This window comes from Rhea pennata, chromosome 5 (assembly GCF_028389875.1).
Source record: "Rhea pennata isolate bPtePen1 chromosome 5, bPtePen1.pri, whole genome shotgun sequence".
NCBI lineage: Eukaryota > Metazoa > Chordata > Aves > Rheiformes > Rheidae > Rhea > Rhea pennata.
Genome location: NC_084667.1, coordinates 44,584,805 through 44,600,639, shown reverse-complemented (window position 1 = coordinate 44,600,639; position 15,835 = coordinate 44,584,805). Strand labels below are relative to the sequence as shown.

Below are 15,835 nucleotides of genomic sequence, written 5' to 3'. Positions count from 1 at the left end.
GAGCCAGACTGACTTCCTCCAAACCAGATAGACTCTAACAGAGCTTAGAAGTCCAGCATAACACCGTGCAAGTACTCTGGTGCTTTTAGCGTCAGGTTGTAGACCTGACCTGAAGAAGGCTTATTAGTTCAGGTACTGTTGTGTGTAGCCAGCTTAATTCAGTTGGGTGTACTTAAGTTATGTGATTGTGTGATTGCCTTAGGACTGGAGTGGTGTGTTACTTGTTCTAATTACCTGAGTGGCTTTGGAGAAGCAATCTAGATTTAACTGTGCTGGTGCCAAGTCAGCTTTTCAGCTCCTTTAGGCTGGAACTGATGGTGTGGATGTTTCTGTGTGCTACCCACCATCTGTGGGTTTTTTTTTTTTTTTTTTTTTTTTTTTTTTTTTTTTTTTTTTTTTTTTTACCTAGGATATTCCAGCTCTTGCATTACTTTTACAGGGTTATGGAGAGTAAACAGTATTGTGTTTTGGAAAGTACTGTGTGACAGAATTTTTCACCTGGGAGTTCGTTTGCACTTTATATTTCCTGTTAGGCAAAAACTGTATAGAAGGTGCCATCAAATTACTGCCAGTTAGAAACTGACTAAAAACATGGCAGCTTTTGGTTTTAATCAGATGCTCTTTGCATTATGAAAAATGTAAGTGATGTAAACAGGTCCTCCAGAATTTACTCCTTCATCCTTAGTCTGATGGAACAGAACATTTTGGATCTAAGGCCACATTATAAATACATGCAGCATTTTCATGATACTCAGTTTTTAAGGCCATAATTAATCTTTGTGTTGCTACAGTGGAAGTATTGTGTTGAGATTCAAACCACAAGCATGCAGATCTTAGCCAGCCACCCGGCAGCATGCTGACTTGCCTGTGCTACCACCTTCAGGCTGCTACTCAGTACTACATAAATTACTTGGCTGCTGCATGCCGCCAAGTCTAGGGAAGCGAAGGTATCATCAAGCAGAATTCCATCTTTCCAGAAGGAAATATCCTAGCTCTGCCAAATAAGTAGCTTCCTCATCATAGACTGATTGGAGATCTCTCTAGACAGAGTTAGAATGGTATATCTGATAAATAGAAAAAGGACCCTTTTCCAAAAGAACAAGAGATACCTATATTGGAGGTATAAGTCTAGTAAGGAAGCCAATACTTAAGTGACTTTAATGGCTTAAGTTTTGCAAATGTTAGTTCTGTTCATTTCAAAGAGGCAGTCTAATAACATAAAGGAAAAATAAGAAAATCTCTCTTTAGTATTTGGGAGAATTTAAATAGATGTCAAAGACAGTAATGTTCAAAATACACAATAATGTTCAGTAACGTGCAGAAAAAGAACCATTCAGAAGAAACTGAGGGTGAAAGTTATTTAAAACCTGTTATGGAGTTGGAGAAGAAAAGGGAAATTGAGTAATCTTTTCTAATTAAGTTAGGCTGCATACTTATCACTTCTTTTATTGCATTTCCAGGATGCAGAAAGCAAGAGGGAACTTGAGGAGATGCAGTTAATCTGGGAAGAATAAGTGTTTAAGAGCTCGTTCCATTTGATACTACACAGACAGTAAAATTCCAGTTAAAGAGGTTTCGTGATTCTGACAAAGTTGATTGCACTTCATGGATAAGCCACAAGAATTTACAAAAATGCATGGCAGTCTCATCAGCAGTTCCAGGAAAACATCATGCTGGGATTTAATCAGATAAAAATTTTGATTATTTGTTTCCCTCCTTACAGCACTGGATATTTTTTATTTAAAAGTTAGATCCATTAATTATGTTCATCAGCTTCTGGTTATCTCCTTCATGATTCTGATTTTCACAATCACTTAATGTAAACTTCAAAAAAAAATTTATTGTAGAAGTTCTGCCTATGTAACAAACTTTCACAAGGATGTCATTTGGGAAATGCAATTGTTTTTTATAGAACAAGCTGAACTTCAGGTCTACTTACTGGTGAGCTCTATTTAACTGACTCCTGAGGGAGTCTTCAGCCAAAAATCTTTTCTGCTTAACTATTTTGACTTTTCCTTAATACATTATATTAATGTGATCAGTAGAAATAACTGATTACATGTTGTTTGCATAGATGTTTTGGTGAGATTAAATTCAGAGCCATGGTGATTAGATGGGACTATTGCTGTTTTTTTTTGTTTGTTTGTTTGTTTGTTTGTTTGTTTTTAATCAGTCTGATGTGCTGAAGGCAGTAGGATGTTCTTACTTCCCTCAGCATATTGACTCAGATGGACAGGGACACTATGATACTAGATAAAGGTAACTACAAAAAAAGACTACAATGCCTTAGAAAAGTGAATTGTCAGCTCTTCCTCCCTTGCTGTGAAAATGTTGACGATGATATCGAAAACACTCTTGTTTTTCATTTCAAAATATGCCTAACTGTCATCTTGTATTCCACCGAGCAGAAACCGGCACTGCTTATTGTAGTGAGTTACTATCAAGGGACCAATGAGATTTTCTTAACAATATGAAATCTATTTTTAAGAGAATCATTACTTTCAACAGAGAAATGAGTAATAAAATTTTAACTTTAGGACTTCCAGTGATGTTCCTTTTTCACTCAAATGAAAGTGGAAGCTTTGTGTGTTTCTCTGAATCATGCTGCTATGATTTAGATATAATAACTTCGATAAATAACTCCTTTTCAAACTATGACACATTTGCTACAGGAAAAGGAATATTCTATGACAGAACTGATAGTTTAATGTAATATTCTTCCACTGGTTCTTCCTGACTAACACAATGACACTGGTAAAAATAAAGCGGACAACTGACAGGTCTTCTGACAGGTTTGACGTACCAAAAGCTAAACTATGCTGTACACTGAAAACAATGTTGAAGTAAAAACTGTGTTCAGTAATTTCTCAAAGAATCTAACAAGGCTTTTTTTTATAGCCTTTTAAATTTCAGCTGGCAGGCAACTGGATGGTTATTTTTTAAGATTTCTTGCTTTTTGCAGTATTGTATCATGTTTAACTTTGCTGTAAAGTGTGATTGCAAGAGTAAAACATTTCTCAATTTCCTTTTAGGTTGGTTATATGTATGTATTAAGATGATAATTTTCTTTACTTCATGCAAATAAAATTGAAGGGAAATTGTGTAGCAAAGTCAAACTCAAAACTTCTCGTTTTCTAGATTTGGCAGTTTTAGTTAGGTTTTTGTCCAAACTAAACTCTTTAAAATTTTGAGGCTGAATTGTCTTATGAGATCCAAGCAAACTCAGAATTAGTTTTTTATTTGAAACTTTATTTGAAACGATGAAAATTGATACCTTAAATGGAGTGCTGAATTCTAAGAGACTCAACTTGATCACTGTTTTTTTGTGTGTGAGCAAAGCTCTCCTGATCAGCAGACACTGGATTTTTAATTGTGGATTAATTGTGAAATTAATTAATAACTTAATTTGAATACTTAATGTGTGCTGTTTTTTTCAGTTCATTCAATGGAATGATCAGGTGGTCTTTTTTTGCTTCATATGAGCACATTATATGAATCTGTCTTGTTTTGAGTATGAATGACGATAAAACACTAAACACCCAATCTTAAATACTTGCACAAAGTTTTAATTTTTTATTTCTCTTTGATTGATTTAAGCAATCTGTGAAATCTAGATTCTTAACACTGATTTCCAAAAGATGATGATCAGCTACTTGATCCTGTCATGGAAGGTTTGCAGGTGTTTATCTGGATGGAGTTAATAACAGCCCGCAGCAAAGCAATTGTTGAATGAGGGGTACTTGTGGGACTCCTAAAGGTATCAGGGCACCCAGATACCCTTCTGCAAGTTCTAGAGTGCTATTAATAAATCATGTTTGCTATTGTGTATTCTTTAAACATTGCCTTCTTCTAAAAGTTAATAGTTTCAGTATATGTAATAGAAAGAGTGGCAAAAAGAAATATTTCTAATACCAAGAGTTGGTAGCCTTACTTATTTTCAAACAAGTACAAGCCCTCAGCTGTTCTTTAACTTGTCAAAACATTAAACTGTTTTGAGAGTCTTTCAATTACATATTTTTCTGGAGGTAGTTTTCTCTCTATTTCCAAAAGCATATATTTTAGTTTGGCTTTCAGATACTTTATTTGATATCTATTTCAAAACAACTAAAATCGGAGACCATAAATCAGTGTTGATATAATAGGTTTGAGAAGAGTTGCTGATTTATTCTTCCTTTTGCTTATTGCTTTGGATTTTGTATTGGGTTAGGTTTGAATTTTTCATGTGGATGGATTCCATTTATGTTGGTTAGGATGATGGCACTACTCCCATTAACTTTAAAAGGAGTATGAATGAGGAGAGAATGTTATTAATCAATCTCTTGCCAAGGTGGCTTATCTTTCTGAAGCACCTCTCCAAACAAGCAGCCTTTGGCAAAAGTTCACAAGAAGAATGCTTTGGGTTACAGGCTAAGCAAAGCATATCCTGAAATTAGACCAAAATCTTGTTTTATTACTGACAGACAAGGCATTTTCTTCATGGGGAGAGAAAATATTTGGTGAAACATCTTAAAATATGTATGTAAGGCATATTAGACTATGACTAGAATTCTTTCTATCTTTGAGTAAAAGGTATGCTTCTGTAGAGGATAGGGTGATAGATAAATTGTGTTAATTCTTCTCAGTTGGTGCTACTTTTAACTCTCATTTATTCTTCTATTTCTGTCCTCCTGTGAATACTTAAAGGTTTATGCATTTGATTGCCTGATTCACTTTGTATTTTTCTAAAAAGAGACTTCAATTTTGGGTTAAAAGAATAAGGTCTGACATTCCACTCCAATTTGTCCTTAGTGTGTATGGTCTTTTCCTTAGGGAATCTGAAGTTTTGAGGTCTGTTATTCTCATGTTCATACAGGAGAGACTTCCTCTGGAGGCACAGCATCTGCCTAAATAGCTAGGGTGGAGATTCGCATTTAACAGATATTTTTCTGTTCTGATATATCTGCTGAAGCCTAATTCACAGATCTCTAAAAACATGAAAGGAGATGACAAAACTCCCAGACACTTTCAAGTATAGATAAAAGCTGTATTTTGTTGTTTTTATTCTGATCTCCAGGAAGTTACAACATAACGATCAAATGAACCTTTTTAGTTTCCTCTTTTCCTTGCTTGCTATGAATAAGAATATTGATTAATTAACGTAATTCTGATAGTATAGCTTTCAGGTTGCTGTGGAGGTAAGGCAAGGATGTATAATTAAATGCTTTCTGATCAACAATACTATTTTTCTTTTCTTTCTTTCTTTTTTTTCCCAAGCAATAAAATTTGAAGCCTCCTCTTGTTAAGCTCTTGGTGTGCAGTCTTTTAATGCATGTTAGGAAGGATGGCAACAAGGGAAGTCACTCCTGTTTGCAAGAGGAATGCACTTTGATAGCTTTCAGAGAACACAGAAATCAAGACTTCTTTTTAAATTTGCACATAATTTACAGTCCCAGAGTACAATGTGAATTACACAAAGATATATGTACTGTATACATTCTAGGGCCACAAGAAGTTATAAATTTGTATAGTACAATTTTGGTAGGAAGGCTCTTTGCTCTGCTTACTTTAGAAGCCATTCTTCAAGTCTTACTGGGGGATGAGAGATGATAGTTTTCTGGAGCTAGTCTTGTCTAATTTTTAAAATATACCTACCTGTGGTTAAATTATTATATTAAAGAGTAATTGAAGCTGCCTAAGTAACTTATTCTTACTGTGCTGTTCTGTTTGAAATAAAGTATTTATAATCTAAGGAGAAAGTGGGCCCATTTAAAGTTACTTTTGTTGATATCTTGCTCTTTATGTCAATGCATATGTAGATGATGAAATCCAACTACCAGGAGAAAATCTATCTATACTATGTCATTGTATTTGTATGCATGTATGGTATGACAAATACAATAGGAAATTATGGGGAAATAACTTACAACATTATTGTTTACATAACAGTGTTTTATATATAATAATGTGGGTTACACCTGTAGCAGATTTTGTATATAAATATATTGATTAGTACTTACAATTTTTAAAAGCACCAAAGTAATACAGCCACACTCACTGGTAAATGATGTACTGCAAGGGAAGTTGTTTTTAAATAAATGGGTAAATCAGTTGTGACTGGGTGTGAGTACTGTGTTCTGCCTTCATTATCCAAAAGGCCATATTTGTCTTCCCCAGACAGAAGACACGGAAAGGGAAATTCTCCCCCCGGAAGACAGCCTTCTGAGCATTATGCCTTAATGGCTTCATCTTTCTATGATGTATGATTAGGGCTGTATGTAGCCTTTAACTTGTTTGTAATTACTTTCCTTTTATTTCCTTCTAGAGCTGAAATTCTAGTAAGTCGATGTAGGGCTAGCAGTTGAGCGTGGTTAAAGCATGACAGCTGTCTTAGAGAGATGAAACTGGCCAGCCTGGGTGCCAGTTGCACTGGATCACCCTATAGAAAATTGTGATTTATCTAACAACAGGAACTGTAACTTATAAGGGTGGGCTTCCTCTCATCTGCTTTGGAGAGAGGAAGAGGACCCCAGAAGCAGAAGACAAAGCTAGACAGAATGAACCTTATGGCACAGACAGTTTGGTTTAGCCCCAAGAAAGGTGTGACCTACTGAGGACACCTGAGTCAGGAAAGTATGTGAGCTACCTATCCTTATCCTGGCCTGTTGTTTAACATAGATCTGTTTGTTTCTTGAACCATCAGGTGGTTTTGACTGGTGAAGGACTTCTAAATGTAACATTTTTGTAATGCTTGAGTGTTAAGAGCTTAGTGATCAAATGAATGACAGCATAAAGCATGCACAAGATAATAAGTCTGAGAAAGTGTTCTTCAGCAACTTAGACATCTTAGAGAAAAGAGAGGACATGAATAATGGCCCCCTGGCTTAGTACAATATAGCCTAGAAAGGAATTTGAAAGCAGATAAGTTCAGTAGTGTAGCTGGTTTCCAATAAAAAGAGCATACCACTGTTGTGACTATCTGATGTGCTGGGAAAGTTATTACTCAGTATTGGAATAAAAATGTCAGCATCACTTTCTACTAAGAAATGGGACAGTCGCCATTCTCACGCCCACCCAGGCTTTGAGATTTTCTTCTAAATCAAGATTTCTTTTGTTCAATGACATGTGCAGTTTCCTGATGTGCCTTAGAAATGCCCTAGCAAAAACTAACCTGATCAGATCCTGCTTGATTGGAGAGAGAACCTGAAGAAGAAAGATTGCATGCAATATCTGTATTCTTATGCTTTTACAGTAATTGTTGCTCCTATGTGACTATCTTTTCCTTTAGGCTGATGTGATGTGAGTGAACAGTCACTGCTTTATTCTGAGTTACTTTAGCATAAGCCTGTTTTGAAATCTCCTGAATATTACAATAAACTTTTTTTCCAGCTGAAAACACTGGTAAAACTAAAACGTACATAAGTTGACTTTGACATTATCCTTCATGCAAAGCACATTCTTAAAATCAGAAAAAGCTGACCTTAGGGAAACACTTTCACCATAGGGGGAAATTGATGCCAAAACTGGGGGAAGAAAGAGAAGGGGACAAGTCTGACAAAATCACTGTTTGCTATAGACTTGTGTTGGTCTGGACTTAGGAATTAGATTCAGGTTTTTGCACATACAGGCAGACATTGCAGTTTGACATGAAAACATGACCTTAATGGCTTATGTAGCTAGAGATTTAGTTTTCCTAATAAGATGTATTTAATTTTTACTTCCCAAAAGTAAAAATGAGAGTGGCTGCAGACCCTGAAGGAGGATGAGATAATACAGGATCCTTCACTGTTTAGGGAGAGTTCTCATCATTAGAATGTATAATACAAAGAAAGCTAGTTTCTTAATTACTGGGTTCATGTCAACTTGACTGTGAAAAGTTGCATACCTTTTGGATGAAGTTTTAATAATTTAATTGTTTCTAGAAAGCAAAAAACCTAAATTTCTGCAAATTTCATGTCTCAGTTGTTTGCATATCTACAGTGAATTTTCAGACGGAAAGATTAAAAATGGATTAATTGCTTTTCTTTTTAGTAAAAGTCTAGTTTTACAGCCAATTCTTTTGTGTGCCTTTTGCTAAAAAACAGAGAACATACTCTGGAGCTTCAGTGACTAAAACAGCTACAATGGAAGCTGTGCAATACCTGCCTGTTTGCAGAGACAACTGTAATCTTAGATGAAGAGCGGGAATGAGTTTGGACACAGGGGACTGTAAATACACAATGTTATTTCCCAGCATCGCGCTTCTACTGGAGGGGGAAAAAATCATATTTCCTGGCAGTGTCTCTTTCCATAAACTTGAAAAATGAGGTGGTCAAAGCATTGCACAATCGTCCAAGTAGTTACCGTAAGCAGATTTTCCCCTGCGGAAATAAAAACTGCAATCCTACGGTTTGCAAGGAAGGCATTGCTGTAAGCTAGTGTAATGGAATGATTTTTGTTACATATAAAGCACGTACATCTAAATCTTCAAGATTCAAGTTCGGAAAGCCTCAACTTTAAATGGCTTAGGATGGACTCAGAGTGATTTTTTTTCACTCCTCATTCAGGCTAGACTCTGGAGCTAAAAAGAAAACCCAGATGGAGAAGTACAGCTTTACAAGCAAGGGTGGGATAATCCTGTGGCCATTGACCTGTGCTGTGCGTGTGGTCCCAGCTTACACTGGGTATGTCTGTAGATGGCATGAAGGTCTCTGCAGCAGTTAAGGGTGATGCATGAAAGCGAGTAACTGTGCTCTCAACTTCAGCCAAGAGCGTTTTCCTCCTTGTTGGTATTCGTTATGTAAAGAGTATGAGAATGTTTAGATTTAATAATGCGAGGGCCTGCACAAGGGGGTGAATATAAGAGCAGCCTTATTGTTTCAGCCATCTTGGTATTCTGCTGCCAGCAGTGGCCAGCTGCACGTGTGTAGGGAAGAATATAGATGCGGTGCACAGAGCGATACTTTATCAGCATCTCCTCAGTCTCCAATGTCTTATGCTTTTAGTATTCTCAATGGGTGGTGGCATCTTTGTGTTTAATAAGCCTAGGTGGATTTTATTCCAAAATTTAGTTTAAATGCAGTCTTCCAGCAACTGGAGCATCAGCAACCAGAGAAACTTCTGGCAAGAAGTTTCATCATCTGCATCATACTTTGTGTGAGGAAGCATCTCCTTTGCACTGACCTTTTAACATGCTACAGGTTTTTTGGTGCCCCTAATTCTGATGCTGAAAGAGATGATTGCCTGCTTTCATTTTGCATTTGCCTCTCAGGATTTTACAGAGCAGTATTCCCCTATCGCTCTATCTTCCAGCATGATGAATGCTGATCTGTGCAGGCACTGCTTGTAAAGGACTATTCCACCCCTTTGGTTGTCTTCACCTTTTTGCAGAAGAGAAACAGGGAGCGAAACTGCACATAGTGTTCAACATGCAGGTGAACTACGGGTTAACAGTGTCATGGCATGAATCTCGCGTTGTAACTCAGACTCAAATTACTGCTGGTTTCTTTACATTGTAACAGTTCCCATTAGGTTACCGTAGCCACATTGGTTCTGTCAAGCTTGCAACCCTTGCAACTCTTATGAAATTCATTCCTTCAGTTTAGCTTAATTATAAAGTAAGCTTGCATAAATAACTAGCCTGCAGTCCTCATCTGTGCTCAGAGATTTTATCAGCCCATAGAGACTGCTGTCAGAAAGGCAGAGAAGTTTTGGAATTTTTATCCTTGGGAACAGTCAAAGCTGGGCTTGCACAGCCCTGAGCAAACAGCTTTACCTGTCCTTGCTTTGCACAAGAGAATGAATTAGAGACCTCCAGAGGTTCCCAGCCACCTACATCTGTGTGTAATTTCGACAGACAGAAAATTATTTCCTTCCCCCTCCTCCCCTCGCCCCCAAATAAAACAAAAAAAACCTCTAACCTTACCAATTGTGAATATCTCTGCAGGAAGTTTTCACTACTGGTAAATTATTGCCATTAGGAAATTATTTGTACCGTCCTCTGAAACTTCTGCTGGGTGGTCACAGTCTGGCTGCACTGAGATATGCATAGTTGTAGCTTCCTGTGGCTATTTCTGTCCTCTTTTTTGGAGACCATATAAATATGAAGATAATCTGGTGTAAAGCCATCTCTATTAACTTAGGTTAGATGTGTTTATCTGTGCTAGCAGTTCAACAATGCATTTTAAAGTGGTGGTAAGAAAGTGCAATAAAGTCAGTGGCATACAAGGTGGTAATAGTTACTGGGGAGTGATTATTTACTTAGTGGGTACTATGAGATATTTCAGTTCTTTGTGCCAAATGAAGGATGATTTCTTTACAATTTCAGTTTGTACCACCAGCTGTAATTCAAGAATTAAATTTGGGGGCAAGAACAAGATTTTGGAGACATACCATGTTCTGTTTCATCAAAGCAGCTCTATGTAAGCTATTGGCTGTCCAAAGCCTTTTCTCACTTCAAGCTGAGGCTTTCTTTGTCTGTTGTTTGTCCCCTGCATTGCTCTGGGAGAAATGGTAGAGGGACCTCAAAGGGCAGCTGCACCCTGGCCAGGGGTTTGAGGAACAGAGGCTAAAAGCTTTGGTTGCAGACTCTGGGCAGGGCCCATCTGTGTGTCCTGCATTTGACAGAATAGGCCAAGGCTAAGGCAGGTATACCTGAGCATGGTGATAAAACTGGTGCCAGATTGTGGAGGGGGTGTCTGTAGGTGCAAAATGCCACAGACCCCTCTTCTGCAGTGTGTGTCTTTTAGGCAGGTGAGATGAGCTTTTCTAGCTTACACATGGCCATTTCTCTATTCTAGAGAATGGGTAGGAAGCTGTTTAAGGACTCTGAATACTTTCGCAAGCCTCCTCCTGCACCTGGACAAGAAAAGGGAGATTTGTGCACTGCATGGGTTAAAAATGCTGAAATTGTGAGATTGGGAGAGGCCATGGGGCTGTCACCCCCACTCTAAAGCAAGATTAAGTCTACCTAGACTGTCCCTGGTAGCTGTTTTTTAAACTCCTCTTAAGCTTCAGTGACAAGACCTCTCCCCAGCCTCCCTTAGCTTTTACTTGGCTTCTCTGGACATTAATTAGCAAATGCATTTCCTCTGCATGTCCTTCCCCAGCCTTCTGTAGCAACAGATAAAGCAAATTACTCCTTGCTCCAGCCTGGGGCAACAGGAGAAGCCATTTAATAACCCTCCTGTGCATCCTGGGAGTGCTCCTGTCATGTTCCCCCATCTTTTCTAAACAAATGAGTCCCAGCTTCTCGTTGGCTCCCGTTTCACAATCCCCTGCTCTCCTGAGACTGACTGGCCCATCTCCCTGGGTGCCCTGGTCAAAACAGGGCTCAGTCCTAAGATGAGAACTCCCTTCCCCTGCCCTGCAGGCAGCACTCCCATTAGCACATCATGAGCAGGACATGGTTTGGTTTAGCACCACAGTACTGATTCAGCCAGAGGTCCTGGCCAGCTGGAAATGCCACTTTTTCAGTAGAGAGACCAGCAGCACAGAGTGAGCAGTACTGATACCTGGGGCAGCCGTGGCACTGGGAAACACCAGGAAAGCTGTGCTTGTCCCCATAGAAGGAGGGAAGCCGCAGGCCCCACGTGAATGATGCTTCCAGCTTCTACCTGAAGAAAACAAGCAGAGCCAGCTCCCATGTCAAAGGCTTTTATTGGTGAAGGGCTACAGGGAGTTGCTGATATCGCTGTGTGCCTTACAAATAGGCATGGGGAAGCATTACAGAAAAATGCACCTGAGTGCAAAGCAGGCTCTAGTGCAGACCTTGGGGCTGCCTGCTGCCAAGGGGATGCCCCCTCAGAGCCAAGGGAGCAGGCACCCACTGCCTCCTGCCCGCACCTTCCCCAGGGCACCCCATTGTGGGTGCATGTTGCTTGCGGCGGGAAGGGCAAGTGCTTGGCTGAGCTCTGCAGGAACCAGGCACGGGGAGTTCATGGCTCAGTCAGAGAGGGGTGCCTCTGCTTCACAGTGACAGTGAAGGGCAGTGGCTTGAGCGTGAGCCCATGGATACAGTCCATCGTGAGGTGCTCGGCTGGGTTGGCATAGAAGGAGCATTGGTGGAGAAGGATTGCGGTGAAGAGGAAGATCTGGAGTTTGGAGAGCTGGTCACCAATGCATCACCGTTGGCTGGCTGAGAAGATCATAACACTACAGGCGCGGTCATGGTCCAGGTGCTGCTGTGCATCCAGGAAGCATGAGGGGTCAAAGTGCTGGGGGTCATGCCACTTGTGACAGTTGTGGTTCATTGACCATTGGTTGATGAAGATCACAGTGTCTTTGGGGATGTGGAAGCCATCCAGCTCCACATCAGATGTGGTGGCATGTGGGATGGTGATGGGCACGAAGCTGCTGTAGCGCAGTGTCTCTTAGATAAAGGCCTCCAAGCAGGGCAGTCTGGGTCAGTCCTCAGCCGTAGGCAGCCAGGTGCGCCCCACCACACGGTCCAGCTCAGCCTGGAGGTCGTGTTGGAGCTGTGGATGCTTCAGCAGGAGCAGGAGGACCCAGGAGACTGCTGTGGATGTGGTGTCTTGCCCAGCACCGAAGATGTCGGTCATGACACCCTCCACATCGTCGGGGCCAAGGCTACTGAGGTGGCCATCGCCATGCTCCACTGCAGCGATCACGGCATCACTGATGTCACGGATGATGCCAGGCTTGAAGGTGTGGTGGTGCTGCATGACCTTCTCATGCACAAAACTGTGCAGCTCCTGGCTGAGGGCCTGGAAGTCACAGAAGATGCTGCGCATGGGGTTGGGGAAGCACTGGAGCCACGGCAGTATGTCCACCAGGCTGCCCGCACCCACCGTCTGCCCAAAGCGGTCGTTGCGGCCCAGCAGCGCCAGGAACTCACTGTCATCATGGCTGTAGCGGTTGCCAAAGCACAACGCGCAGATCACATTGGCATTGGCCACCACAAAGAGGGGGCAGGGCTGGAAGTAGGTGCCGCCTCGGCTGAGCTGCAGGAAGAGTCGGATGAGGTCCTGCGCCTCACCTGTAATGTGCTGCTCAACCGCTTGCTGGCCCTGGTCACCTGCTATGGAGCAGGCCCGCAGGGCAGCATGGGCCAGGCACCGGCGGGCCCGCCAGCGGGCTGTGACCTGCCCGAAGGCCACACTGCACCCGCCTGACACCAGCCTGAAGGAAGGGAAGTTGGGCCGCCCAGCGAAGCGAGCGCCCTGCCCCACCGGCAGATTGCCACCTCGCTGTTGAGTACCACCACATGCCGGTGGCCAAGGTGGAGCTGGAAGATGTCACCGTAGCGGCGGGCCATGCGGCCAAAGGCTAGGTGGGGCAGGCGGCCCAGCTGCAGAATGTTGCCTACCAGGGGCCAGGTGAAGGGGCCTGGGGGGCTGCGGCTGCCCGCCACAGCCCTCCGGGTGGTCCGGGCTCGGCGGAGGGCCTCGGCACACAGCAGCACGGCACACGACACCAGCAGCGCTGGCTGCACAGCTGCCCGCAGCACTGCCAGCATGGCTGCTGCCGCCCCGGGGCCGCTGGGGGCCTCCGGGGTGCTCATGGCTCGCGCTGTGCACCACTCTGCCTTGGGGGAAGGTGCATGTGCCGGGTGGGCTTTATAGCCACCTCCGAAGGGGCCGAGCCGCTCTCCTCCCCCCGCTGTGGTGGACCACAGTCCCCCGACAGCTCTGCGCCAAGCTGCGCCGTGTGTGTGTCCTGGGGAGGGAGGGACAGAGGAGGGAGGCTGCGTCGCCCCGAGCTCGCCCCGGCCCCGGGGGCACCGGCTGTCAGATCCCCACCTCGAGGGGCACACAGAGCCCCTCACACAGCTGGGCGGCAACGGGGCACCTTAAGCTGACCTGGAAAAGAAGGTAGAACATGAGGCACCCCGGGCTTGCTGCTGCGCTCAGGAGACCTGTGAGAGATCCAAAGCGTTAACAGAGCTGAAGCTGCCTGCTGGGATTGCAGCTGCTACCAACAGGGATGGCCCCGCGGGCAGCAGGCACATGGAGACCTGCCCCAGGCACCCCTGCCACCTGGGGCTGTCCCCCTGCAAGAAAGAGCGAGAAAGGTGGGGGGCTGCTTCCCAATGCACCTTTTCCCTCACAAGCTCTGTCCTTTTTTTATTTTTATTTTTTTATTTTTTTCCCCTCAGGACAGCAGGGGGCCCCACATTGCTCACATTTTTGGGAGCTCAGCTGCAGATTTTTGGAGGAGGATGGTCTCCAGGTGGTTCTGAGGATTTGGGAGCTGAAGGCGAGGCTACATGTGTGGACCAGGATGGGAGGCAGTGATAATGCCTGCTGTGATAAAATAGTTTGATACACATTCCTGAGAAGTGTTGTAATTACCTCACAATCCAGGTTATCTTGGGAAAATTGAGATATTCAGTAAGTTGCATGAGAACTTTTCTGTGCTGGAGAATAGGGCATTGTTAGGGTTATTTATCTATAAAGAGTGATTTTTTTTCCCCTAGGGCATTGCAATTAATTTGTTCTACAAAGTATAGCACCCAGGGTGCTAAATAAGAAGGTGCTTAAGGTACATTAGCCAAATAGGGGGGGGTAAACAGAATACCACAAGGATTTCTGTGATGACTACTAAACTAGGGACAAATTGCCTTCTTTTTTCCTGCAAAATATCTGTCTCTTGCCTCCCATCTCCAGAAGTCATTCTAATTCCTGCTCAGTTGTGTACTGACTGGGAGCAGCAGTTCCTGGTGCAGTGTCCTATTACATCTCCTCTGACCTGCTCAGCCGAGTAGGATGGGGTGAAGCTGAGTGCTAATGATGCCCCCAAAAGGAAAACAGGGTTTCTTCTTCTGAAAAAAAGAGACTCCGAAAGAACTTTGGTACTGAGTTATACAAGCTAGTGAGGAAAAAAGGAAGTTCTGCTGCAGCAGTAGGTCAGTGTCACAGATGAGGATACTTTTCTCAGTCTCAGTGACTGTACATTATTTTGGAGTGTGGCTGTAGTGGTATAAGCATTATTATTATGTGCTTGTTTTACCAGGGCACCTGTGGAGTGTAAACCAGGAAGTTGTTGAGTTCAGAGATGTGCAGAGAATAAAGAAAGATTGCCTACCCAAGCCAAGCAACCCCAGTTCTTGATGCTTGGGTCTTCTTGTGATTGGGTCCTTTCTACAGAGTAATGATTTATTGTTGCAACATTAGGTAGTAGCACACTTTTGTAGTTCCCAGAGGGGATTTTGTAATTACCTCACAATCCAGGTTATCTTGGGAAAACTGAGATATTCAGTAAGTTGCATGAGAACTTTGCTGTGCTGGAAAATAGGGCACCATGCACATTGCATAGGGGAGGGGTTTTTCCCTGGCAGATCCAAAGGATGTGCTAAGACAAAATCAAATCTCACATGCCTGCAAGCTGGACATTTTTGTGTGCTGGCAGTCTCATATACTGGAGAGGCCAGAAAATGTGTTGAGAGAAAATTACAGGTTATGGTGCCATGAACTGATTGCTAAGATGGTGATGGAGATCGCAGCAGAAATGACTGCTCATTCTTCTAATGACTGCTCTGGCAGAAGAGAGGGTATCACCACAGCAATGAATGTGCTCAATGGCCATTCTGATCACTGAAGCCAAGATTCAGAAATAAATGACTCTTCAGCAGCTCTAGGAAAACCGGACATTTATCAGAGCTCTTTTGGGGAAGGTCTTCCCCACCATAGAAGAAAGGCTGGGAATTAATGCATTTCATAAGCAGCGCAGATGGTCTGTATATGTCAGGTAAAGAGTGCTCTGGCTCATCGCATGCCAAACTTTTGCTTCAGTGTGCCCCTATTGTGAACAATAAATTCTTTGAGGTGAGACAACATTCAGAGCCAAAAAATCATGTATATATGGATTTCAAATGTCAGCGTTAGCCGTGGTGTGAAGCCAGTGGTTCCCACTGAGTAGC

At 42.6% G+C, this 15,835-nt stretch overlaps 1 protein-coding gene and 1 pseudogene across 2 annotated transcripts in view; one reads left to right on the top strand and one right to left on the bottom strand.

The window, feature by feature from the left end:
* Positions 1-6,093, top strand: part of RMDN3 (regulator of microtubule dynamics 3) — a 35,883-nt gene extending 29,790 nt beyond the window's left edge. For both annotated transcript variants that reach the window (XM_062576970.1, XM_062576969.1), the window contains exon 12: positions 1,461-6,093. In XM_062576970.1, coding sequence (XP_062432954.1) covers positions 1,461-1,514 — 54 coding nt within the window. In that variant the 3' untranslated portion in view covers positions 1,515-6,093. The remainder of the gene's footprint in view (positions 1-1,460) is intronic.
* Positions 6,094-11,891: 5,798 nt separating this feature from the next.
* LOC134141436 (cytochrome P450 1B1-like) lies at positions 11,892-13,477 on the bottom strand (annotated as a pseudogene).
* Between the last annotated feature and the right edge of the window lie 2,358 nt (positions 13,478-15,835).